This window comes from Coregonus clupeaformis, unplaced genomic scaffold (genome assembly GCF_020615455.1).
Source record: "Coregonus clupeaformis isolate EN_2021a unplaced genomic scaffold, ASM2061545v1 scaf0823, whole genome shotgun sequence".
NCBI classification, from domain to species: Eukaryota; Metazoa; Chordata; class Actinopteri; order Salmoniformes; family Salmonidae; genus Coregonus; species Coregonus clupeaformis.
The window spans coordinates 91,954-119,358 of record NW_025534278.1 but is presented as its reverse complement, the minus strand read 5'-3'; the positions used below and the strand labels follow the sequence as shown (position 1 = coordinate 119,358).

The window sequence follows — 27,405 nt, the reverse complement described above, 5'->3', positions numbered from 1 at the left end:
GATAATCTCCCTCGATCTGGGGCTCCACGCAAGATCTCACCCCGTGGGGTCAAAATGATCATAAGAACGGTGAGCAAAAATCCCAGAACCACACGGGGGACCTAGTGAATGACCTGCAGAGAGCTGGGACCAAAGTAACAAAGCCTACCATCAGTAACACACTACGCCGCCAGGGACTCAAATCCTGCAGTGCCAGACGTGTCCCCCTGCTTAAGCCAGTACATGTCCAGGCTCGTCTGAAGTTTGCTAGAGTGCATTTGGATGATCCAGAAGAGGATTGGGAGAATGTCATATGGTCAGATGAAACCAAAATAGAACTTTTTGGTAAAAACTCAACTCGTTGTGTTTGGAGGACAAAGAATGCTGAGTTGCATCCAAAGAACACCATACCTACTGTGAAGCATGGGGGTGGAAACATCATGCTTTGGGGCTGTTTTTCTGCAAAGGGACCAGGACGACTGATCCGTGTAAAGGAAAGAATGAATGGGGCCATGTATCGTGAGATTTTGAGTGAAAACCTCCTTCCATCAGCAAGGGCATTGAAGATGAAACGTGGCTGGGTCTTTCAGCATGACAATGATCCCAAACACACCGCCCGGGCAACGAAGGAGTGGCTTCGTAAGAAGCATTTCAAGGTCCTGGAGTGGCCTAGCCAGTCTCCAGATCTCAACCCCATAGAAAATATTTGGAGGGAGTTGAAAGTCTGTGTTGCCCAGCGACAGCCCCAAAACATCACTGCTCTAGAGGAGATCTGCATGGAGGAATGGGCCAAAATACCAGCAACAGTGTGTGAAAACCTTGTGAAGACTTACAGAAAACGTTTGACCTGTGTCATTGCCAACAAAGGGTATATAACAAAGTATTGAGAAACTTTTGTTATTGACCAAATACTTATTTTCCACCATAATTTGCAAATAAATTCATTAAAAATCCTACAATGTGATTTTCTGGATTTCTTTTCCTCATCTTGTCTGTCATAGTTGACGTGTACCTATGATGAAAATTACATACCTCTCTCATCTTTTTAAGTGGGAGAACTTGCACAATTGGTGGCTGACTAAATAATTTTTTCCCCCACTGTATGTGCCATCAATGTACATTTTAACATTTAGCACATAGATATTTTTATTTGTTCACCCTTTATGGATTTTTTAATGTATTATTATTATTAAATGAGTGCTGGTTATAACAAGAAGAAAAAAAGTGTTTTATTGGTCAAAAGGGGTTTGACCATCTCCAGTTGCAGGTACTGTACATAGCTGGCTATTGCGGCAATGGCTGTATATGTGAAACAGTGTAGAAGTGAACAGTTGACAAACATTTAATTGCCAGCCAGCGCTAACACAGCAACCAATCTCCATTCCTCCTTCTACTCTACCAATCATCTAACAGACAGCCAAGTGTCACATCCTGATCTGTTTCACCTGTCTTGTGCTTGTCTCCACCCCCCACCAGATGTCTCCCATTTGTCCCCATTATCGCCTGTGTATTTATACCAGTGTTTTCTAGTTATCTGTTGCCAGTTCGTCTTGTCCCACCAGTGTGGTCATTTTTACTAGTGTGCCCTGAGCCTGCCTGACTCTGATTTGGATTATGAGTCTTTGCCTGCCTGGACTTACCTTTTGCCTGCCCCTTGTTATGTAATAAACTCTGAGACTCTTACTATCCACCTCCTTTGTCTGCATCTGGGTCTTAGCCTGAGTCCTGATACCAAGTTGCTCCAACCTGTGCAAGTTTGGAGTGCCTTGGGACATGCCTGACATGTTTTGGATTCTGCTGGAGAAAAGCAGCGTTTCTCCCGGCCAGCAGTGACTGGCAATGTGTTTGGGGAGCTCTCTCCACTCAGCTGCTCCACTTGTGCTGAGCAACTGGAAAGAGTCGACCCAGCCCCCCCGTCTCCCCTCCCGCAAAGCCTGGCATGGCGCCACAGCGGCATGCAGCTGGCCTCCCTCCACCTGCCAATAAACAGATATATTTAATAAGAATTTTCCATCCACCATTAAAAATGGTAAACATCACAGTTTTATTTACACTCTTAAAATATCCACCTTCACCAGCTGCCCTCCAAAAATACATGAATTAGCTGGGGGGCTGCTGTGATTTAAATGCTCCAGTCTCAGAGACCCCTAAGAGATCCTGCCTGGGGATAGGGGTGTCACAAGAACACTTCCAGAATGTCACCCACACTCTTTTCTGTTTATCCTAATCGCTTTATTCTCCAGTTTCCTGTGCGCCCATGATGATATTTACAGTATGCCAGTGATCTCACAATGCCAAGAAATGTTCGTAAAGTAGGAACGGGCCGGGTCACTGATAGGAAAGCGCTAACATTTAGTTCTAATACTCAGTCTTTGTTTTGATTTTAGAAAAGTGGGTTTCTTCAATATTTCTTGACAGACTAGGGCTTGTGCTTTCGTCTCAGTGGTTCATGTCTCCCATGATGATGCATGTTTTCATATTTAGGCATAATACAAGGCAATTGTACAAAAATAGGTATTGTTTTTAAACAAAGTCCATACATAATTGTATACTCCAGCTATACATTTCCACAAAAGGCACAGGTAATCATCAATAACACAATCAAAAACTTCAAGGCTTTTAAATTTCAAGTATTTTTGGCAGCATGCGATAACTTTTCTAAATTTTTTCTTGATGTCAAACTACTTCATATATCAAATATATGACATAAAGTATTTGGACACAGTCCATTGAGCTTTCATGAGCCTGAAATGTCAGAGACCAAAAACATTCAGTAGTCAGAGCTCCGTGTCACGAATAGTAGTTTATCTCCAGTGCTTTGTGAGGGTACAGCAGTCTGATGTTGGTAGAACCAGACATAGTCTAGGCAACAGGCACAGAGTGGGCAGCACAGGCAGTAAACGGCATCAGGACAGTGGGCAGCAGCCAGCCTCTTCATGCTTGGAGAGCAGAGATATCCTGGAGAAGGTTTTGGAGCAGCTCTTGCACTGGTATTTCTTGATGTCAGAGTGTGTCTGTAGGTGTGCTCGGAGGTTGGAGCGGTCAGCAAACGGCCGGCTGCAGTGTGGGCAGGAGAACGGCTTCTCACCTGAGAAAATGAAATTATCAACTCAGAGCCCTAGTGGGTAACTGAATACGGGACGATGTGAAGTCATGCTCAATTCATGAAACTGGTGAATAAAGGTAAAAAGTGTTGCCGGCTGTACATTACTCCGGCCGTACCTGTATGTGTGCGAATGTGTCCCTGGAGCAGCCAAGGCCTGGAGAAGGCCTTCCCACAGAGCTTGCAGACGCACGGCAGTGTGTGTGTTCGGATGTGCATCTTCAGAGCTCCCAGGCTCACGTACTCCTTGTCACAGTACTTGCAGCTGAAGTACTTGTGACACTGCCACTCACAGTGCAACTGCCTGTGCTTGGCCAGCCCAGAGAAGGTGAAGTAGGCTTTGTGGCAGTCGAAGCATTCAAAGCGCTCCTGACTAACACCAGGGTGGACAAGGCCCAGGAGGGGATTAGGCATGCTGCCCCTCTCCTGCAGGTGTCTGAAGTCCTGTGAGGGCAGGAAGGTCTGGGGTTCCATGGTTCCCAGGGGCTCAAGACCAGAGTGTGAGTCTCTTAGCGGATTGTTGTGAGACACTGACAGGGGGTAGGTGATTTGTTGTGTTGAGCTATGCAGGGACAAGCTGGTGTCCCTTGAAGGCAGCCTGTCTACCTGTGGAGAGTGCATGGAGGCTGGTGTGGGGATGAGACTTGGCCCTGGCAGCCAACCCTCCAGGGGCTGAGGAGTGCTGGGGATGTAACATGGTACCTCAGGCTGGACCAGGCTGGTGTGGAGAGCTGTAATGACACAAACACCATTTTATGTTAAAACTGTTTTACAAGTACATTCAAATGTTTTAATCATGCTCTATGAGAATAATTAGGTAGGATTCAGTAATACGTTAAAACATATAGTTAAACATTTGACATTAATTTACAATATTAGGAGCAGTCTCAAAGTAACAGAGTTCCAAAGTTCCAATGCATTCACATAGCCAACAGGAACTATTCTATTTTCCTTTTAAAAAACTCATCTGATTTCAGTCACATTCATTTTCTTTTCCACTTCTATAACGGTAATCTTGACAGTTCAATAGAGGAGGGTGGGAGGCTAGCTTGCTTTAAAGGGTGAATTGGAACAAAAACCCAGACTTAAGGCAAATTTCAGGGTAAAAGGAGCCTCGGAGGGCACTACATTAGCCTCTCGAACGCGCTTAATAGGACCCTTCAGATCCCAGAAGGAGGGACTAACAATAAGCTCTTCTTTTGTGTGACAGATTTTGCACCTGCTAAACTCCAAAACCGCATTTGTTGTATCCTATTCCAAGGTATCATTTCAATCCATCATTATTTACTTTCCTATAACTAACATACTTTTAGACTATGCTGTAATCATTTTGTTTGAGTTATAGGCCTAGTGTGTTCAATTACTCAAGGGAAAAATAAAAATCATTTTCAAAATGGGCTATGAATGGAATAAAATAAATAATGATAAGTTCATTATTTTTTTTCTGAAAGAATGCAAGTTCTAGCCAACAGACAAAATAGCAAAGGTATTGACATTGGTATTTTTTAAATTTTTTATAGAACTAGATGAGAATAAACAACACAACGATATAAACTTATAATTTAAGTAGATTTTAAAAGTTAACTGTACCGTCTGCTTTTGAATCCAAAATTCCATAGTTTGGCTTCTTATTAGTGAGATGTTTCTTCACCAGAAAGGACCTTGGCATCTTTAACATATAGCTCTGAGTTATTGATGAGTCTGCAGCGCCGCAATAACGTAACGAGTGCTCGTTGAGTAGGATGACCTGTTGAATAAATAGCTGTTACTTCGAGGCTGTCTTTTGCCTTGCATTCTTTCGTGAAGTGGAGAGAGTCAGGTGCAGGGGTCGCTGAGAATTAGCATACACACCCTGTCGGACCAATTAGAATGAAACGACAAGTGCACGGGGGCGGATCCTCTGCGTCGATCAGCATACCCCAACAAAACAGGTGCATCGCAATACACCGTACACAGTAATCTGCAAGCTCGTAGACAGGCGATCTGAATTTGCCCTGTTTACCAGTTTTTCTTTATTCTACAAACTTTCTCACTATCACATGGTATAGCAAAAAATGCCAAATAAATGTGCTTTTTTTTTGGTTGAACTAGCCCAAAAACTTTCTACACGTTCATAACAAATGTGCTCAAGGTCCAGACCTATGATTCGGCCAACGAACGGTGTTTATTTGAATGAATGCACTTTTTTTTTCTATCCTATGCTTACTTGTATAGAAAGACGGCTTTTTAGTGTTTCGTGAGAGGTTCCTCGTCTATTATCCTCAGTTTCTTTCCATGTCTCATTTGAACGCTTTGGAAACAAAGCGCATTTCCGAACCGGTCATTTTCTATTCCATGAAGTCCGTCCTATTGAGGCAGCCTAACTAGCGGTCAAGGAGGGGAGGTCAGCGGCGTGGAGGACTAAAAGCTGCTTTTTTTAAAATTATTTTTTATGATGGTGTGAAAGTATTCACTTCCTTGAACAGTTCATTGTGTAGATTTAAAAAATAAAAATACACTGACCTTAACCACCTACTCCACACTTCTAAAGTGTAAGAAAAAACGAATTTGTATTTATAGTACACGTTTAAAATTGAGCATTGTGCCTTGAATCACATGCAGGAGTCTAAATGTCTAAGGTAGCCTATAATGGTTCGAGCCTTGCTGATTGGCTGATACCCATGGTATATGGACTGATATACCACGGCTATGACTAAATATTTATTTTTACTGCTCTAATTATGTTTGTAACCAGTTTATAATAGCAGTAAGGCACCTCGGGGGTTTGTGGTATATGGCCAATATACCGAGGCTAAGGGCTGTGACCAGGCACTCCGTGTTGCATCGTCCCTAAGAACAGCCCTTAGCCTAGGTATATTGGCCATATACCACACCCCCCTCGGGCCTTATTGCTAAAATATAACTTGTACAATCTGCTCTGTGGGACAAGGAAATGACATCATTCATCAACCCAGACCTGTTTTATTCAATCATCGCCATCTAGTGCCTCAGCTGTGAATTTGAATTATTTTGCTCAAATAAAATAAAAAACAAAGACTGACATGTTTTAATTTATTTAATAAAACTATTCACATGTCCATCATTGTACCAAAGGGATATCCTTTATAAAAAAAACGGAATTCACAAGTGTGCTTCTTCAGAAGCAAAAAAAAAAAAAAAACATACTTAATATGATTAAAATGAAAAGGAATAAAACGACCCAAACTTAGACGTTAAATCAAACATTTAAAAAAGCATTTGAGCTTGATAATTCATCTCTGGATCGTCTTTATAGAAAAAAACAGAACTTTGATGCCAACATAGAAGCAAAAACCAGCAAACAAAGCATATTAAATTCAAGTATAATCTGGGGTTGTTAAGAGTCCATTAGAAAGCACTGCTGAACTGTGTAAAATCCATGTCAACATCCTGCTACTGCAGAGCCAAGAGTGTGCCACCCTCCCCATGCTGAAGACGAGTATTGAACACATTTTTCTAAAAATGGTCCCATGTCTGCACAAATCGAATTGCCAAACTGTAGATGTGCCCGAAACACATAAGGGGAAATAAAGAAGGTGTCTTCAGTCTACAGACTCAAGTGTAGAGAACCGGATCCTTGCCAAGCAGAAAGGTTTAGTGGCTGACTGACTTCTCAATCCTCTCCTCCTCCGTACATGTCAGACAGCTTCTTGAAGCGTGGGCCCCACTCTTGAAGGAGGTCGTAGTCCTGGTCGTCTCCTGAGCTGGAGGAGTTGAGGGAGCTGAGGGAGCCGGCCTCAGAGCCACCTCCTTCATAGTCAAACACCAGGAGGGAGTCGTAGGGAGGAGCAGTGGGGTCGTTGTCAGCTGCCTTCAGGTTCTGGTGAACAGAAATATTACATTTTAGCACCTTGGTGAATATACATTTTAAACAAGCATAAACTACATTTATCCATGTCAAATCCAGTTATTTCAATGACAAATCATCTTCAGAAGACCTAGATATGATCTTAACTGTGCATTCCACTCACAGTATAAATCAGTTCAAGACTTTACTCACATCATCAATGAAGTTGCCAATGTCGGCTGGGTTGGCGGGTCGTGGGCGATACTCTGGCCGGGCCATGGTTGGAGCAATGTCATTACGGAAAACATCAGGACGGTTATCCAGACCTCTGTGCAGAACGCTCAAGTCGAAATCCTGAAAGTGGAAAGATGTACAGACACGTATTATATTCCAAGATTCAAACATACAGAACCATAAACTTTAGAAACATTGAGTGACAGATTTGTTATTGCAAACCATTGCATATCCCAATAATAAATTGACCATTGGGAGAGCCTAGTGGGCTTGTTTGGAGCTAGTCTGGTGTGCTCTCCCCTCACCTGGTCATCCTCGCCACCTCCCTCCTCGTCGTAGTAGTAGATGTTGTCCCTGACATCATCCTCCTGCAGCAGAGGCTCCTTCTTCTCACCACCTCTCTTCCTCAGGAACATGAGCAGCAGAAGAGACAACACTGTGGAGCACAACAAACAGGGCCTTAACACACTAGCACTTCATTGTGTATTAACAATTACATATGTAGGCTTCGAGGACAGCATTGACCCAACACTTTAGTAACGGGTTAAACAAATTAACAACTTACATAGGAGTAGTAAGACGGCTCCTAGAATTCCCAGAATGCTAGAGAGGCCGAAGCCTGCTACAGCTTTATCGGTGCACTGGAAATCAGCTCCTTTGCAGTCACACACTGAGGCCTGGATGGTGCAGTCCTTGTGCAGGCCCTGGTTGTCAGACACTCTCAGGACAACTGTGTAATCTCCACTGTCCAACATAGTCTTCAGTGTCAGGATAATGCCAGTCTCTGAAATGGAAAACGGGTAACATTTAACATCAAAAAACGCAATTGTTTTAAAGGGGGGATAGTACTGTAGTTCTGGAGAAAAAAAAATCAATGCATACTTGTGTCATTCATTCTGGCAGTCCAGTTAGAATGGGACGACCCCTGAAGCTGTACGGTGTATGGAGCAGCGAAGCCCGCGCCATCTTTATCAGTGACTGACAGCAGCTGTGGGGAGGACTCCTTGTTGCAGACCCTAATCACACTCTCGTCGATGGTTGGAGCATTGTCATTCACATCCTCCAGCTCTATGATAAGGGTGCCAGTGCCAGTTGCCGGGACTTCATCTGCAAATTAGAGCAATGTCACTCAAAAGGTCAAGTTTAGGGTGTGGTCATCTTCTAAACTTGAAATATTAACAGTTAACATTAGAGAAAGGGAAAATTGAAATACCGTTGTCAATGCCCAGAACAATAACAGAGTATTTGTTGTCTTGGACAAAAGGGGATTCTCTGTCCATGAGGCTCTTGACTTTGATCAGCCCAGTGTCTTTGTTGATACTGAGCCATCCAGCAAGATCATTGCCTATCTTGTATCTGTTGAGTAAATGTAAAAAAAAAAGTAAAATGTTCCCCTCTTCAAATCTTACAAAACATATAAGAAAATGTAAATGAAGTTATAATCTTACGTGACTTTCTGTTTCCTTGCAGTGTCTGGGTCTGTGGCTGTGTACAGAACCAGGTCACTGTCAACAGGGAGATCCTCAGGTTTTCTGATATTCTTCTCCACTGGGGTGAAGACTGGAGCTTCATTTACATCTTCCACATTCACTATAACAGTAGCAGTGGAGGTTGGAATGCTGACGGCGAATGGGACTTCATTCTCCACAGTGACCAGCAGAGTGTACTTGTTATTCTTCTCAAAGTCAAGGGGCTGTATTGAAAGAACAGAAAAGCCCATCAGCATAGGAAAGATATTGGCGTTTATATCTACAAGCATACACTCCCCTATATATTTATTTGGACAGTGTAGCCAAAACTTTTAATTTGGCTCTATTCTCCTGCATTTTCAATTTGAGATCAAATGTTTCATATGAAGTGACAGTACATACTGTAACTTTTTATTTGAGGGTCTGTTCATAAATATCAGTTTTACCGTTTATAAATTGTAAGCACTTTATGTATCTAGTCCCCCCATTTGAAGGCGTCATAGATATTTGGACACATTCATAGTGTATTAAAGTAGTCAAAAGTGTAGAATTATTTGGTTCTATAATCCTAGCACACAATGACTACATCAAGCATGTGACTACAAACTTGCTAGATGGATTTTCAGTTTGTTTTGGTTTAGTTTCAGATTATTTTGTGCCCAATAGAAATGAATGGTAAATAAGAATCACTTTTATTGTAAATAAGAATATGTTTCTGAACAATTTTCCTTCAATGTGGATGCTACCATGTTTACGGATAATCCTGAATGAATCGTGAATAATGATGAGTGAGAAAGTTGGAGGCATAAAGATCATACCCCCCAAAACATGCTAACCTCTCACCATTACCAATAACAGGGGAGGTTATAATTTTTTTGGGAGTGAATGATATTTTCCCCTCGAACTCTCACTCATCGTGATTCAAGATTTATTCATGATTATCCACAATGGTAACATCCACATTAATGTAGAAGAATTTAGAAACATTGTATTCTCATTTACAAAAATAAAAAAAAGAGTCAAAAATGACAATACATTACTTACCATTCATTTCTAGACCCCTTTCTGTGTTTGCAAACATTGTCGCACTAGGGCGATGCGCGCAAGTTGGTGGCAGAAGGGGGTTCTTACAGAACGCCAGCAAAAAAAGCCTCTATTTACATGTTGCTTACGAGTGCATTTCACACTACTTTTGGATTATAATTGGATTTTAAGGCTCGTATGAATGTCCTGCTTAATATGATGTTTGTGTCATTATCGCAAATCAACTGCATTATACTTCTTTTTTTTTTTTAAACACTTCAACTGTCTAGCTTTTGCTACAGCCTATATCAATGAGCGTTAGCATTCTAGCTAACAATTGCTGCATCCAAAATAGGTATTTTGCAAAGACCATAACCAAATATAACCCTAGCGACTGTTCAAGCAAGAATCAAAACATAATTTTAAGCATATGAGAACCCAAAAAAGTTATTTTGTTTAGAAGTAATAAAAAACGGAAATCTAGGCTGTGTTGAATGGGCGCAGATGGCGATGGCTTTCTTACTGCTGCCAAGAGTCGCGCTCAACTGTGCATGACGTTAGTGTGTCGTGTACTGGAAAGGGGTCTATTGGGCACAACAATCAGAAACAACGAAAACAAAGTAGTTAAACTTTATGTAGTCATTGCGTGCTAGGAATATGGGACCAAAATACTAAGCTTTTGACTACTTCAATACGCCATTAGTGAATTTATCCAAATACTCACGGCACCTTCAAAATGGGGGGACTAGATACATTAAGTACTTTCATTTCTAAACGTTAGAACAAATTTATGAAAATACCCTCAAATAAAAAAGGTGACATTATGTAATGTCGCCTCATAAAACATTGGATCTCAAATAAAAAAATTCTAGAAAACAGAGCCAAATTAAAACGTTTTAGCATCACTGTCCAAATAAATCCGAAGGGGAGTGCAAGTTGCTTCCTCCAGGAAATCATTCCAGAGTAGCAGCTAAAACGCTACATTGACAGGTTGCTTTTGCTAGGCCCCCAGAGTAGCAGCTCAATTATATCTATAGGAGAGGATTTCAACATACCTTGGCTGTTGTAATGATGCCCTCCAGCTTGCTAGGGCCTGTGCTCACACTGAAAAGGCCTTGAGGGTCCCCGTCAACTATCTTGTAGGTGGTGGCCCAGGCAGAGGAGTGAGGCTCATCTCCATCAGTCACTGGCATTTTCACCACCAAGGCATCCACTTTATTCTCTGGGACTGACACGGTGTCCTGCAAAGGAGAGAAGCATGATTATAAAGCAACAAAGAAAGGGCAATTTCATTGTGTTACAACAGTGGTAAGGCTTCAAAATGTCTTCAGAAATGTGCTTACCAAAGGCGTCACAAACTGTGGCGCGTTGTCATTGCTGTCCGTTACTGTAATGATGGCTTTGCTAAAGCTGGTAAGGCCATCTCCATCCATATCGGCGGCTTGGATTTCCAAAGTATATTTGGGAATTTTCTGAAACAAATTAAGTTTTAAATTAAGTCAGGGTCACAAATGTAAAGTAAGTAGAATGTACACAATGAATAAATGATTTGACAAGACTATTGATTTGAAAAGAGACCAACCTCTCTGTCCAACCCAGGTGCGTTAACCCGAATCCATCCGGTCACAGGGTTGATGACAAACATGTTGGGGCTTGGTAGTAGAGGGTCCTGTTTGATAATGGTGTATCTGACATCAGAATTGGCAGAGCCCTTCTCATCAGCATCAGTGGCCGTTACCTGCATGACCTCGTCATCTGAACAGTGAAATAAATTAAAGCAAAATCGTTCTAGCATAATTTTTCTTAAAGAATATCACATTATTAGGTATTGTAAATACTGAGCGTGTGTGAACAACATACTTGGTTTTGATGCCTCAAGAACTGTTCCCGTAAATGGATCTTGGGTAAATACAGGTTTGTTGTCATTCATATCGATTACTTTCACAATGATCTCCATGGGCTCCTCAGCTGTATCTGAACCCAATGCAACAGCATGGGCTTGGAGCTAGAGAGAGAAGTAACAACAAATAGTTTAAAACTACATATAAAATAAGTTTAATTAAGTTAAGGGGAGAAAATTTGTATACACAAACCGTACAACGTATTGGTCTTGTTTCTCCCTGTCCAAAGGTTGGGTCACATAGAGAAACCCAGAGTTTTTGTCCACAGTGAAGAGTCCCACAGGAGGTTGGTCTGCCCCAGTGCCAGTGATGCTGTACTGGATCTTCACCTTTTTATCCTTGCTGGACCTGATCTGGTTTACAAAGATAATAATATTCATGTCAATGAAGAAATGTCCAACACTGACATTAGAGTAATGGAAAAATGATCCTTAACCTACAAGACACTTACCTGCACCATATTCTTGGGGAAGGGGCCTCGGTCATTCTCTGGGAAGTTGATGGGAGGAATGACCCAGTCCCTCTTCCTTCTTTTCAGACCTCCTGAAGACTTGGGGAAGTTCAGAACTGGCAGAGACAGACTAGCTCCAGGCTGTGGAATTTAAACAAAAACCATGAAATATCAGGTCTATAGTTTTACAAAAAATAATAATAAATAATAATATATACATACACATACATACACACACACAATCGTTCGTAAGTTTGGGGTCACTTAGAAATGTCCTTGTTTTTTAAATTAAAGCAAATGTTTTTGTCTATTAAAATATCAAATTAATCAGAAATACAGTGTAGACATTGTTAAATGTTGTAAATGGCTATTGTAGCTGGAAACGGCTGATTTTTTATGTAATATCTACATAGGCATACAGAGGCCATTATCAGCAACAATCAGTCCTGTGTTCAAATGGCACGTTGTGTTTCCTAATCCAAGTTTAACATTTTAAAAGGCTAATTGATCATTAGAAAACCCTTTTGCAATTACGTTAACACAGCTGAAAACTTGTGCTGATTAAAGAAGCAATAAAACTGGCCTTCTTGAGACTAGTTGAGTATCTGGAGCATCAGCAATTGTGGGTTCGACTACAGGATCAAAATGGCCAGAAACAAATAACTTTCTTCTGAAACTCGTCAGTCTATTATTGTTCTGAGAAATTAAGGCTATTCCATGTGAGAAATTGCCAAGAAACGTAAGGTCTCGTACAACGCTGTGTACTACTCCCTTCACAGAACAGCGCAAACTGTCTCTAACCAGAATAGAAAGGGGAGTGGGAGGCCCCGGTGCACAACTGAGCCAGAGGACAAATACTTTAGAGTGTCTAGTTTGAGAAACCGCCGCCTCACAGGTCCTCAACTGGCAGCTTCATTAAATAGTACCCGCAAAACACCAGTCTCAACGTCAACAGTGAAGAGGCGACTCCAGGATGCTGACCTAGGCAGAGTTGCAAAGAAAAAGTCCAGTGTCTGTGGTCTTTTGCCCATCTTAATCTTTTATTTTTATTGGCCAGTCTGAGATATGGCTTTTTCTTTGCAACTCTGCCTAGAAGGTCAGCATCCTGAGTCGCCTCTTCACTGTCGACGACGAGACTGGTGTTTTGCGGGTACTATTTAATGAAGCTGCCAGTTGAGGACCTGTGAGGTGCTGGTTTCTCAGACTAGACACTCTAAAGTATGTGTCCTCTGGCTCCGGGGCACTCTTGAGCACCGGGGCCTCCCACTCCCCTTTCTATTCTGGTTAGAGACAGTTTGCGCTGTTCTGTGAAGGGAGTAGTACACAGCGTTGTACGAGACCTTAAGTTTCTTGGCAATTTCTCGCATGGAATAGCCTTCATTTCTCAGAACAATAATAGACTGACGAGTTTCAGAAGAAAGTTATTTGTTTCTGGCCATTTTGATCCTGTAATCGAACCCACAATTGCTGATGCTCCAGATACTCAACTAGTCTCAAGAAGGCCAGTTTTATTGCTTCTTTAATCAGCACAAGTTGTCAGCTGTGTTAACGTAATTGCAAAAGTGTTTTCTAATGATCAATTAGCCTTTTTAAAATGTTAAACTTGGATTAGGAAACACAACGTGCCATTGGAACACAGGACTGATTGTTGCTGATAATGGCCTCTGTAAGCCTATGTAGATATTCCATTAAAAATCAGCCATTTCCAGCTACAATAGCCATTTCCAACATTAATGTCTACACTGTATTTCTGATCAATTTGATATTTTAAATGGAAATTTTTTTTTGCTTTTCTTTCAAAAACAAGGACATTTCTAAGCGACCCCAAACTTCTGAACGGTAATGTATGTATGTATGTATGTGAGCATTTGACAAAAACTGCCATCAAACATAAATTGAGCTGAAAAGAAATACATATGTTTCAATGACAATGTTTCCAGCTATACAAGTCATTGAAACACCTCCAGAGAGATGCAGTTGCCCATCTATCCACTAGAGGACAGCATAGTCTCATCAATTTGACCAGTCGTATACCTGGGGCTGGGTGGTCATCTCATGGCGGTGATGGTGATTGTGGTGGTGGCCGTGTCTGGCCTCATGCAGCACTCTGACTGGAACCGTGATCTTCTTGCCCTTGGAGTGGGTAGAGACATCGAACTCCTCTTGGCCATTATGCAGAGTCACCCCCCTCTTCAGTTTCAGTGTCCCATTGCCATCTACTTTGAAGCGTGAATCCTCGGAGTGAAAGAGAAATCTGGTGCGGCTGGTGCAGTCATCAAAAACCACTTCAAAAGGTCATAGAGAGGAAGGTGGTCAGAGGATTTCCTTTTAAAAACAATATCACACCCATAATAATAATATGTAGGCCTAAAAAAGTAACCATTGAAAGCACTTCAAAAACAGGAGCAGATTTAAAGTGCTGTCGCTTTAATCTCAAATTCATAAACACAAGAGCCCTATTCCATCAGTGCTTCCTTGTGAGAAACGGATAATAACCACCACAGATTCACTCAGTAAATGGAATACTGGTCATAGTAACAAAGCAGCAAATGGCCTACTAAAAAACCTAGGCCTAAATCGCCTCATGATCGCAGTTCTGATCTGCTGCAAAGACATTATGCAGGGCTTATTATTTGCACAAAATGTAAAAATCCCCAACATGTCTGACTTGCAAAAATAGTAAATTGACCCACATCCTCATCTAACTAACACTACATGTATAACTAGTACTGTGCAACTTAGAACAATATACAATGTACCAGGTGGAGATTAAGCTGTCATGGTATACAAGTAGTCTACCAGAATCATCATGTGTGGACAGAGAGAGAAAGAGCAGAGTTGACTTGCCCAGCCCTGGGTTAAGACTCAAGGATAGGTGGGCAGCAACCTCTGGTTTCACATTACTACTCTAAACATCCTGAGGCATAGGCCTAGCTCTACAAAGAGGTCTGAATCACTCAGGTGTGAGTGTCTCATGAAGCCCCTATTATGTTAACAGAAGAAATTGATTGAGTATATACAAAATAAATACATTATGACCTACAATTGTGTTTTCCCCCCTCACATCTTTCTGTAGTTCTTTCATTTAGGCCTAGACTGCCAATGAACAGTTGCTGTTTAGAAACCCTAAACCAATACTTTTTTCCAGCCTAATGAACTAGCTAAATGGTATGCAAACATTCTGTAATGACACACAAAATAAGAAATGTGTGGTTTTCATTAGTAAAACTGAATTGGATGTATGCCACAGTATCCACTTCTGCTTTCTGCTCATTCTATTGAGTTAGGTACCAGAGAATCAGGTAGGTAAAGGTACAGCGACTACTACTCTTTAGGCAAGATGGCGGTCGTCACCAAAGTCTTGAACAAATTAAAGAAAGCTGTAGGTGGTAAAGCTCAAATCCAGAGCAACAATAAAGAATCAGGTCACCTGTCATTTGTTTTACAACTGGCTGTCTCGTCATTGTTGGTAAATCAGGCCTAACACTTGTGTCGTCTGCAAACTCGATGATTGAGTTGGAGACATGCATGGCCACGCAGTCATGGGTGAACAGGAAGGGGATAAATGGAGATTACCATCCCTCAATGGTCACGTGGTATTTGACTGCGGTCATGCCTCATTACTGCCGGTGGTGCGGTAATCCGGTCACCACAACAGCCCTAGGTATAGCCTAATGATCACAGAAACTTGTTTTCTGAAAATGTCTTTGGTACATAATTGGTCTAGCATATACTCAAATTAAACAAATTCTAGTAAATCGCCTTTGAGTGTGGACTGTATTATTATGCAAACTGGATGGACTGGTTACCTTATGCTACGCTCCAAACTTTCTATCCATGAGTCTGGGAGAGAAGTTATAGGCCTAGGTGATGAATAGCCTAGTAACAGGGCATTTTCATAATTAATAGGATGACATTACCTTTAGCTACAGAATCTCACCACCGTGCGCTTCCATCTCCTCCCATCTCTCCTTGATTTATTTCGAGCGTGCAGAGAGAGGGGCTATCAACAGTTGAATGAAATATGTTTTCACAAAACATGTTACTATCGATGTTCCCGAACACATTTCACTTGGTTTCCCAAATTAAGCACTGGGTAGCTGCAGGAGCTGGGTTGGAGTCCATGGCATAGAGTTTGGGCGGAATATCACCTGTCGCGCAGCAAAAGGCTGCATGCTCCTCAAACAGTGACTGATGCAGAGTGAAGTAAGTGTTCTTATAAGCCCAGAATTCTATATGAACTCCCATGTGAAAGCAGAGTTTTGATGGCTGCCACTAAAAACAAAAGTATCCCAGCTGCTACTATATTTATTTCTCAGCTGCTAATATTAAGCACACTATAAAACTGGAGTAGACTACCTGGCATGAGTGAAAAACGAACTGCGGGAAAGTGGCCACCAGTCGCTATTCAAGTGCATACAGATGACATGTCTTTTTTCCCCCATGCCAATTTGATAATGAGCCATTCTAAATAAATAAAAAAATTAACATATTAGTAAAGACAAGTTTAAATTGAGAATAGTCTGATGGGTGAAAATCTGATCACTTGAGAGAAAAGCGTGTGCAGCCTGAGGCAAGCTTTTTTAGCCTATAGTCAACATCTGCGGTCGCTTTAGAGTTCAGAAATCTGCATTTTCAAAACGTAGACCCAAAAAATAAAAATAATAATAATTCGGTGTTTTAAGCCATTTCACCTGCGTTTTATATTGAAAAAAAAAGTCGTGTTTTTTGCTTCATCAGGGGTGTGCAACTATAGTTTTAATTGACACAACAGTGTCACACACGACAGAGAATAGCTTCATTTTGATCAGGTGACAACAGAAGTGCAATGCTATTTGGCTAGCAGCCACACAAGTAAATGAGCTTACAATGAAAAAGGAAGGACTTTTTGGCAAAAACGATGCATGGCCATCATATTTTGAACGTTTATCATAGAAAGAATGTAGCCAGCTACATTTCCTAATGTTTTGCTTGTAGATAATCTTGCATTTTACCAGACAAAAGTAGGCTACACTGAGAAAAGTACTGTAGAAAAGTAGCTACACAGTCGAATGCCCGTTCGTGAATTCTCATCGGAGTGGACAAATGCAAATGAAGCACCAAATGTGTCTGAAGCCGAGCAGATAAGAAACATTTTAGATCTGCGTTTACAAAACACAGGAAAATACTTATGCGCTCCTTTTTTTTTACGCCGTGAAAGAAAATACATAATTCTGTGTTGAGACCCCTGATCATGCAGCCCATATGTGTTTGATTTCTAAGACATTCTAAAAGTTTTGTATCATTCACAACTAAAGTTACCATATAACTCTAAAATCTAGCGTATAGGACCTGTTTCAAATTATAACTTTTACACTCAACATAGTCACTTCATATGCAAACTCGCATATTAGGTACATCTAGTACCAGGTCGGACTCCACTTTTCTTCCAGAACAGCCTGAATTATTCGGGGCATTCTACAAGGTGTCGGAAACATTCCACAGGGATGTTGGTCCATGCTGACGTGATGGCATCACGCAGGTGCTGCAGATTGGACGGCGGTACATTCATGCTGCAAACAGCCCGTTCCATCTCATCCCAAAAATTCTCTATTGGGTTGAGGTCTAGGGACTGCGCAGGCCACTCAGGTAAACTGAACTCACTGTCGTTCCATGTTTGTGGCCCACCTGTTAGCTTGCACGATTCTTGCCATTCTCCTTCGACCTCTCTCATCAAGCTGTTTTCGCCCACAGGACTGCCGCTGACATTATGTTTATTGTTTGTCGCACCATTCTCGGTAAACCGTAGACACCTTTGTGCGTGAAAAGCCCAGGAGGGCGGCCACTTCTGAGATACTGGATCCGGCGTACCTGGCACAGATGATCATACCATGCTCAACGTCGCTTAGGTCACTAGTTTTGCCCATTCTAACGTTAAATCGAACAGTAACTGGATGTCCATATGCCTGCTTTATATAGCAAGCCACGGCCACGTGACTGTCTGTAGCAGCAAATCATTTTCGTGAACGGGGTGGTGTACCTAAAACTGGCCTGGAGTGTATATTCAGGACACGGGACTTAAGCATATCGTCTCTGCTAAATGAACTAGCCTACAATAGTATGGCGCATAGTCAGATAACATACTGTAGGCCGACTCATTCTGTTCTTCTGAAATACATTTTCTTCATATCATAATGCCTAAATCATGGATTTATTGTGATGTGTATATTAAATTGATTTACTACACTTTAAAATGTAAATGTTCCAAAGGTGCTAGGGATGTTAATGGTTAACCGTTAGCCACTGGAAATACATTTGACTGGTCATGCTTATCGGTCTATGGTAATTTGCATAATTTAGTGGAATTATACTGAACAAAAATATTAAATGCAACATGTAAAGTGTTGGTCCCATGTTTCAGGAGTTGAAATAAAATCTCAGAAATGTTCCATAGGCACTTTACATGTTGCATTTAATATTTTTGTTCAGTATAATTCCACTAAATTATGCAAATTACCCTATAGACCAATAAGCATGACCAGTCAAATGCATTTCCAGTGGCTAAGCTTATTTCTCAAATTTTGTTTACATCCCTGTTAATGAGCATTTCTCCTTTGCCAAGATAATCCATCCACCTGACAGGTGTGGCATATCAGGAAGAGGGTTAACAGCATGATCATTACACAGGTGCACCTTGTGCTGGGTACAATAAAAGGCCACTGAAATGTGCAGTTGTATCACAACACAATGCCACAGATGTCTCAAGTTGAGGGAGCGTGCAATTGGCATGCTGACTTCAGGAATGTCCACCAGAGCTGTTGCCAGACAATTGAATGTTAATTTCTCCATCATAAGCCGCCTCCAATGTCATTTTAGAGAATTTGGCAGAACGTCCAACTGGCCTCACAACCGCAGACCACCACACCTGGATCGTCTGAGTCCAGCCACCAGGACAGCTGATGAAACGGAGTTTGCACAACCGAATAGTTTCTGCACAAACGGTCAGAAACGGTCTCAGGGAAGCGCATCTGCGTGCTCATTGTCCTCACCAGGGTGTTGACCTGACTGCAGTTCGCGTCGTAACCGACTTCAGTGGGCAAATGCTCACCTTCGATGTCCACTGGCACACTGGAGAAGTGTGTTCTTCACGGATTAATCCCGGTTTCAACTGTACCGGGCAGATGGCAGTCAGCGTGTATGGCGTCATGTGGACGAGCAGTTCTGTTCAATGTTGTCAATAGAGTGCCCCATGGCGGCGGTGGAGTTATGGTATGGGCAGGCATAAGCTACGGACAACGAACACAATTGCATTTTATCAATCGAAATTTGAAGGCACAGAGATACCGTGACGAGATCCTGAGAACCATTGTCGTGCCATTCAGCTGCCGCCATCACCTCATGTTTCAGCATGATAATGCACGGCCCCATGTTCCTGGAAGCTGAAAATGTCCCAGTTCTTCCATGGCCTGCATACTCAGACACGTCACCCATTGAGCATGTTTGGGATGCTCTGTATCTACGTGTACAACAGCGTGTTCCAGTTCCCCACCAAAATCCAGCAACGTTGCACAGCCATTGAAGAGGAGTGGGACAACATTCCACAATCAACAGCCGGATCAACTCTATACGAAGGAGATGTGTCGCGCTGCATGAGGCAAATGGTGGTCACACCACATACGGACTGGTTCTCGGCTCCATGCCCCTACCTTTTGTTTTAAGGTATCTGTGACCAACAGATGCATATCTGTATTCCCAGTCATGTGAAATCCATAGATTAGGGCCACATTTATTTATTTCAATTGACTGATTTTGTTCAGTGTAAATTGGCGCTGGTGTGTTCTCAGTCAGCATGCATCTTATTTATCACACATGCACAGCATAGAGCCTAGTTTGAGAGGAAATATCACCTACAGCTGGATGCTACTGGAGTGAAACATGAGCCCAGTCATTGCACAACAATTCTAAATGCAATCGCGTGTTAAAAACATGGTTTTGATGGCCACGATTAAGAAGAGGAAACCAGCTTTCTATTGCCTATGCATTCGCCATTCAAGTGCATAGGCAAGGTAGGCAGGCTACCACGGGTCCCCACCACTTTGCAATATGAGCTGGAGGCCTATGCATTTTGAAAAACATATTATTTAGAAATATGAAGTAAAACTTTCAGGTTATGAGGCACGTCTTAGCTTGCTTCAAAGTAGACTAGCCAAAGTCCCAACATGGAAACGTGGAGGCAATTATGTTATAAAGACTTCCTCATATGCCATAGAAACCAGCATTTCTCTCCTGTTCTATTGGTTTTTATATCAACTTTCTTTCGTTGTCGAGAAGCCAAAAGGCACAATCCTATTCATATTAGTGAACCCATCCTAGTTATTGCATCTTTAGATTCCACCTTTAAGTTAAACAGAGATGATCATCTCTGTCCCATATGGAACCGCTCGCATCAGGTGCGCTGTTTAGAACGAGGTTTCACTGCAAATTGGATTGGACATTTTTTGAAAATGACATTTTACATTGGCTGCTTCATTACAGGAGTTACACGTTCAATAATATAGCATTTTCGCTGTGAGATGATAGGCTTTCTATTGTTGCATGTTTTACTTAAGCCCGTCATGAAAAATGTCAGTTCCTTGTTTGCATGTATAGTATTTTCTATTGGTTACGTCATTTTACTCTTTGGAACAAATGTATGTTTGTTAACCAGTTAATGAGGGTTGGTTAGTCTGCAGCAAAATTGACCGAAAGTTGCATCCCTAAAAAGGCGTGCATCATCGGCTTGTATGCGTGGAGGCCTGGAGATGCTAAACATTATGTTAACTACCCATAAATTCCTGTGAGGCCTGCAGTTATTTGCATGAAAATACCCGACTGACAATTTCATGACCACCACAGCCCTAGCTATACCCACATAATATTGGCCAACAATAGCAAGACACTGACGTCAATCTTAGGAGTTAGAAGTGAAACTAGAATGGATTCCTGACCTTGCCACAACATGTAGATGAACGTACCAAATGTTCTGTATCATAAGAGACAAGTGTATATTATAGTGAGAGTCTGTAGATGTCTTCCCGTAATATATCCCAAAGGGAGGAGGAATAGTTGTAAAGCGATGACTAAGACTACCTCCTTATTACTGTAATAAACATGGAATGTGATCATGGGAAATAGGTTGCTACACAAAGGGATTGATTGAGTCAGCATTTCTCATTTACATTAGTCATTTAGCAGACGCTCTTATCCAGAGCGACTTACAGTTAGTGAGGGCATACATTTTTTTTTCTTTCTTCATATTGGTCCCCCGTGGGAAATGAACCCACAACCCTGGCGTTGCAAACGCCATGCTCTACCAACTGAGCTACACGAACTGTATTGATATATTGTTTTACTCTACTGATCAGATCTTGTGCTACACGCCCAGTGAAACTACCAGAGACTTAGAATGTCTCACCGATGAGCTCAATCAGTCTAGTCAACCTCTTTACAAAAGACAAAACAGCCTTCAATTAGGTCACAACTTGATAAAATCATAATTAAAAGCCATAACAATACAAATCAGCATACTAAATTGGTCACAAAATTGTGAGTGACACTTTGATTTCTTAGCAAAGTATAGGTGTGAAAAATCCCTCCATTAGCCCCAATGCTGGACAGACAAAACACCAAACCTATTGTAAACAAACTAAGACTGAGAAAACAGGGGAAGGCCAGTGCCATGCCATATTTGCCAAATGTACAGGGTCGTCTTGCCAGCTGCACCTCTACAAACAGTTACAAAGGCCTATCAAAGGGAGTTACTGGAGGTCCCAGAGACATGAGTCAATTCTTTACTTAGAAACAAAGCAGCCTTGTGAAACTAGCCAGCCTTGTGTTTCATCATCTGTTGAGCCGTTAAACAACGGCTGACAACCTTGGACACACCAAATGGAACATCAATTGCTGTCAGCAAGTTCACTCATCTTATAGCTCTAAATTAATTTTGTGAATCACAGTGTAAGTTCATAGAGAAGCCAAAGACACAAGGCCCACAATCATAGCAAGACCTGAAAGTATCTCAAAACGATGTGTGCTCAATGGTTTGCCTGTACAATGTACAGAGCTGTGCAGTTTGATTAGGAATCATGAAGGCTGTCTGGGGAGAGGGAAAAAAGTCTTGAAACAAAATACTTCCAATTGAACCACTTTCTGACAAATTGAACAACGAAAAAAAATTATAAACGTGTACTTAAATATTCAAAGCAGAACACTGTCTGCTATGAATGAAACTAAAGTGTAATCTGAAGTGATGACACTCATTTAAAAAATATTAGGCCTTATGCAGCGTTCAAAACAACTGGGGCTCGGAAATGTACGAGGTCAAATCATGACGTGGGTGATCTTCTGGTCGAAAAGTCGGAGCTCTTGAAAGAGGCCCGAGTTCTCGATTTGAAATGTTGATTTGGATGACATTTCAAATAGATTTTTCCCAGTCGGAGCTCGTTTTTCCCCCGAGTTTTGAACGCACTGAAGTCGGGGATTTCCGAGTTGTTTTGAACTCGGCGTTCGCATATGACAGGGCAAAAATGTAAGACAGCGAGGAAGCTGCCACTAGTTAGTTCTTACCTTTTCCTAGTCTCCGGCCACTTTGTAAGTGATTTCTTTCGACATTGAAAACGTAAATTTCTGAATTGAAACCTGGTAGACACTTTGACTCCTCCGACGCCCCTGGCTTGAAAGCCTTGTAAAAAGAAAATTAACGTCAGTTTCATTATAATCAACTACACAAGGTTATAAAAATAAATATTAACCAGGACTACCATAGAAATACAATTATACTATCATAATGACCACTCACTACTATTGTTGATCTTCTACAAATAACACAGCACCCTATTGCGAAATGTGGCATATGTATGAATAAAAGCTCATAATAATAAAAATATCCGGATGCGTAAAAAAAAAAAAAAGAATCCGGGTAAGTTAACCAGGTAATTAAACAAATAACCGACCAACGCAACGTTGACTAACACAAATGTACCCGAAAAATCATGAAAAGTTAAATCATAAACGACTTCTTAAATAAGGGCTGTAGTTTAACCAGTATATGTGTGTTAGAGAGATCTCTAAGCACAGATACTGGTTCAGACTGTAGCTATCGTATTCACATGTAAATGGCGTAGCCTACATTGCGTGTTACTTTTAGAGTAGAAACAAAAAAGAATCTTACCTGGAGAAATAATATTAATACGCCCAACTCCACGAACCAAAAGGCCCCCATTTGTTTTGAATAATTTCTGGATAGTAATTCCACCAACAGTAAAAAGTAATCCGTTTACGCGTGGAGGGAAACGTCTCTCTTGTTCAAATGTGTGCTTTCTGGGTTCTCGGTTAAATCAGAGAAATTAGCTTCAGCAGGTAGTTTCTGGGGAGTGATTTATGCAGGCAGGTGACCTCGCCCATCCGCTCGCTCCAAATATGGGCATGGAGGAGAACGGCTCTTTATACCCGCACCTATAAAACACAGGTAAATTGTCATAATCCAGAAACCCACAGCAGGGTCCTGTGTGCCAAATAATTACACAAGAATGTGAGAATTCCGATCGAGAGGAGAAGCACCGATGAGGAGGAGTGGGTTCATGATCAAACACGGATGTCAGTCATTCCATTTCATGTTCAAAGTAGTTTAAAACAAAACACAGTCAGCAACACTAACAATAATGTCACAGACTGGAGCAGTCTATCTTTGTCAAAATCTATAATTTGTCAAAATAAGCTTTACATTTTAACAAATGACTGATAAATACATATATTTTAATCATGGTAAAAAAAAACATTTACCATTACTCCATTTAGCCTAGTCAAAATAAATTCTGTAGATATTCTTCACCATACATTTCCTCAGCTTGTAGTAAAGTCTGTGTCAATGTGAGAGACCCTGTACTATCCTACCACTACCACTTCTCTCAAAGGAACCATTCATTTTGCTAGTTTGACCACAGACTGCATGATCCTAAAGCCTGTCCAGTTGGGGAATGAGACTGGGACACTTTATTAAAAACAACCCAATTTCATAAGTCCTTGAATACTATTTATGTTGATCTCACTTTTACTCCTCAACGCTCATACTGCTGTAGTTTACATGGCTGCCCTACACAACTGAGCTAAACATAAGCATAATGAGTAGCCTAAACATCTCCAGTCAGCATAACATATCAGTACTAAAATGATGTATTGTAGATGGGCTTTACTTTACTACCTGAGGTTTTCTGTGGACCTGATTGGCTACAAATACAGGAAATATTGAAGCAGGAAGTCCTCCATGCATTCTCTTTATCACATCTCCATCATCCTCACCTCAGACATGCTTGCTTTGGATTCCCAGCAGTCTTGTGAATCAATGGTTGAATGATAAGGGATGTGAGTTGACTCATAAGTCTATGGTGTCACCTTGTAGAACCAAAGACGTCCTATAGACCTAGTCTTTGGAAGTAAGTAACCTATATAATATCAATCAAATTATTAAGATATGGCGAGATCGGCCTGTTGGAGAAAATAAAAGTGCTTAAGGGTTCCAAAGGGAAGGGAAACTATGACATGCAAGATATTTCTTTATCCATTCAGTCAATGACCTTAAAGTACAGAGAATATTGTGGATCATGAGTTTCAAATGTGATCAGTTCATGACCCACATCCAAACATAACTTCCTTCACTTTAAAGGCTTCTACTCATTATCCACAATATTGGTATGCATTGCTAGCTAGCATTATCATAACCTCCAAATTTGTTTTAGCAGTCCCTCCCTGTTTATCCATGATTGCCATGGCATAAGCAGAGGCACAAAACCTATGCACAAAACTACGGACTCCTGACTGCAATTGAACAGATGCTGTTTTCAAAACCAAACTGGATGTTAGCCCTCCTGACTAGCCTTCACTAAAACAACAAAACTGTAAGTAATTTGCCATTTTATTCTCAGAAAATGTTTAAAAATATCACAAAGAGTCAAACTACAAATGTTTGAGGCCGTTAAAAGCGCTGTATTTGGACATGAGCGCATGTTTTTCAAACGAGCTAGCTAGCCACGATCTTTTGCATGCCATCTGGTGATTTGGTAATGTGAATGCGGCATAATCATTAATGACGCTAAATAGCCTACAGAAAATTGCAATCCAACAAGTGGGTTGAGTGAATTGACGCTACCATTACATTTTTGACAACTGTTTTGAAAAGGTCAGAAACATGCTGTAATGTAGTTGAGCTACTAGCTAGCTAACGTTAGCCCTGGCCCATTTGCCATGGCATGGGGCAACTAGCTAGCTAACTAACGTTACTAGCATTTACCCTGTAAAAAGTTACAAGTCTGACAACAATGGAGAATATGGTTTTGGTTTGAAATTCGCTTACCACTAGCTTGAATAATGTGCTCTACTGTTCTTCTTATTCCTTCTTATTAGCTATTATACTAGCTACAATTGCTGAATAGATCATCAAGACAGTAGCTAGCAGAATGTAGATTGGCGCATGCAAATGGCGCATGCAAATGTAATAAATGCGCGCTCTATCATATCGCTTCAGATGATTAGTTACTGTATTTTGACATCTAAATATCTCTTTACCCCATGTCGTTTTTTGTCTGTTTCTCCCCCCCCTTTTCGTAAATCTAACTGACCAGGCCTTGGTAGCCCCATAATTCAATTTACAAGTAATGTGTTGCTTTATACTTGGTTTATAAGTAATATTGAGCAGTTTGTGATATTTCTGAATAGGACATGATCCTCACACAAAGTGGTGTAAAAAGAGGAAATGAGGCCATGTGAAATATAATCCAGTTGTCTCCACTCAAACCATTTGACAGTTATCAGAACCTCCATTTACAATTCATCTGATGCTCACAGCTCCACAGTCACTTGACATGAAAGTGGGAAATTGTGAGTCAAGCAATTTTATGATCTTATCTTCTCTCTTCCAGTTCCCTTCTTTGTGTTGTATAGATCGTCTCTTAATCCACAATCTGAATGGACAGCAGCTGGTATTGTATGATAAATCAAATCGTGTCTGTGTTTTGTCATAGTAAGTATGAACAGTGAAGGCCAATCAGAAATTACATGTTATGTAGTCCATATCTAACAACTGACTTAATCACATGCCTCACTTCATGACCCAGCAGATAGATACAGTAGCGTATTGTTTGATGGAATATATTTTTAGGCTTTACATCCCATTTCTGACTCAGAACATCACAAATCATTTGAACTTCTTGCTCATAATGAATACATTAACACACTACGGGGTAATTTGCTACTGCAGTCCTAGATAGGCGTATAATGCACTTTTTATCCATTGTGTGAGACTCACATCTCATATGAGACGTCCTTGTAAATGTTACCATGTCTTCGCCTCCACTGAAGGGCAGTATTTACTTCAGTTTTCCTTATCTATGCTGGAATGTATAACAGATTCTCCAGAACTACACTCCCTAGCTGGACTTGACTTTGTGCTAATTAGGAGGAAGACTCCCAACTCTTCATTCCGAGAGGAAAGGAGGCTATGGGGATCTTGTTAATCATTATTTGGTTGTGTGCCTATCTGTGCTTGTATATTAACCCCAAAGGACAAATACTCCAGTGAGTGTGGTAAAGTAAACTGTGCTATAACACGTGACTGTGAGGAAGCTCTAGGAGAGAGTTCCCAGATTTAGCCAGAGGGACAGCCTGTGTTGCTGTACTCAGTACTGTATGTGTGTCAGTGAAAGCTCATTATATCATAATCACCAGTCATCACCAGTACATTGGACTTTAATGTTCCCCTTAATTAGATTGGCCATCCATTTTGATAGCAAAATTGTTGCTCAATTCACGGGTTCCCTTCAGATGGTCTCACAGGAGTGAAAGTGTAGCCTATATTTTAACGACATAACAACTTTTATGTCTTAATTTTGCATTTAGACTGCCATCCCATCACACAGTCTGACGTTCAGGATCTCATATGTTTATTTTACTGTGTATGGTTGGGAGACTGACTGTGCCCTGACTTGTTAATGTGGTCATATTGTTAACAGGAAATCTCTTCGGGGAATTCTATCCTGATAGAGCCAGTGACTAATGGTTAAAGAAGTACTGAAGCAAAAGTCATTTAGTTACTTTGTTTAAAATCCTTGAAGAAAATATAATTAATGACCATTTTAAGAAGCTTGAATTATTAATTGAAAACAGTTTACTGTTTCAGGTTTTCCATAAGGTTGACACTTGGAGAGTTCATCAATGAGCTTGACGCCTTGATAAGTTCCTTTCCTGAGGATGGCTCACCCCTCACAGTTTTGGGGGATTTCAACCTCCCTATGTCCACATTTGACTCATTTCTCTCTGCCTCCTTCTTTCCACTCCTCTCCTCTTTTGACCTCACCCTCTCACCGTCCCCCCCTACTCACAAGGCAGGCAATACGCTTGACCTCATCTTTACTAGATGCTGCTCTTCTACT

The 27,405-nt window shown here is 41.1% G+C and overlaps 3 protein-coding genes across 3 annotated transcripts in view; 1 reads left to right on the top strand and 2 right to left on the bottom strand.

Annotated features, from left to right (window-relative positions):
- Positions 1-27,405, top strand: part of LOC121559215 (GTP-binding protein RAD) — an 81,007-nt gene that overhangs the window by 16,274 nt on the left and 37,328 nt on the right. The gene's annotated exons all lie outside the window — the stretch shown is intronic.
- On the bottom strand, positions 2,044-4,951 carry LOC121559217 (zinc finger protein SNAI2-like). The gene is made up of 3 exons (XM_041872502.2): positions 4,673-4,951; positions 3,202-3,813; positions 2,044-3,067 (listed from the first exon to the last, which is right to left on the bottom strand). Exons 1-3 carry the CDS (start codon positions 4,758-4,760, stop codon positions 2,886-2,888), a joined length of 882 nt encoding a protein of 293 aa, XP_041728436.1. The 5' UTR covers positions 4,761-4,951; the 3' UTR covers positions 2,044-2,885.
- LOC121559214 (B-cadherin-like) lies at positions 6,124-23,420 on the bottom strand. Its single transcript, XM_041872499.2, has 16 exons — positions 23,154-23,420; positions 22,550-22,664; positions 14,000-14,250; positions 11,966-12,106; positions 11,712-11,867; positions 11,474-11,618; positions 11,196-11,368; positions 10,957-11,085; positions 10,669-10,854; positions 8,570-8,814; positions 8,335-8,477; positions 8,004-8,228; positions 7,687-7,905; positions 7,427-7,557; positions 7,101-7,241; positions 6,124-6,920 (listed from the first exon to the last, which is right to left on the bottom strand). Exons 1-16 carry the CDS (start codon positions 23,202-23,204, stop codon positions 6,714-6,716), a joined length of 2,658 nt encoding a protein of 885 aa, XP_041728433.1. The 5' UTR covers positions 23,205-23,420; the 3' UTR covers positions 6,124-6,713.

Excerpts from the sequence above, each read along its gene's own strand:
- LOC121559217 (XM_041872502.2), bottom strand. The coding sequence starts at position 4,760 with ATGTTAAAGATGCCAAGGTCCTTTCTGGTGAAGAAACATCTCACTAAT. Across the intron at positions 3,814-4,672 it reads TTTGGATTCAAAAGCAGACG|CTCTCCACACCAGCCTGGTC; the intron begins GTACAGTTAACT and ends GTGTCATTACAG. Across the intron at positions 3,068-3,201 it reads ACACATTCGCACACATACAG|GTGAGAAGCCGTTCTCCTGC; the intron begins GTACGGCCGGAG and ends TCATTTTCTCAG.
- LOC121559214 (XM_041872499.2), bottom strand. The coding sequence starts at position 23,204 with ATGGGGGCCTTTTGGTTCGTGGAGTTGGGCGTATTAATATTATTTCTC. Across the intron at positions 14,251-22,549 it reads TGGCCGGAGACTAGGAAAAG|TGGTTTTTGATGACTGCACC; the intron begins GTAAGAACTAAC and ends GACCTTTTGAAG. Across the intron at positions 11,086-11,195 it reads CACCTGGGTTGGACAGAGAG|AAAATTCCCAAATATACTTT; the intron begins GTTGGTCTCTTT and ends AATTTGTTTCAG.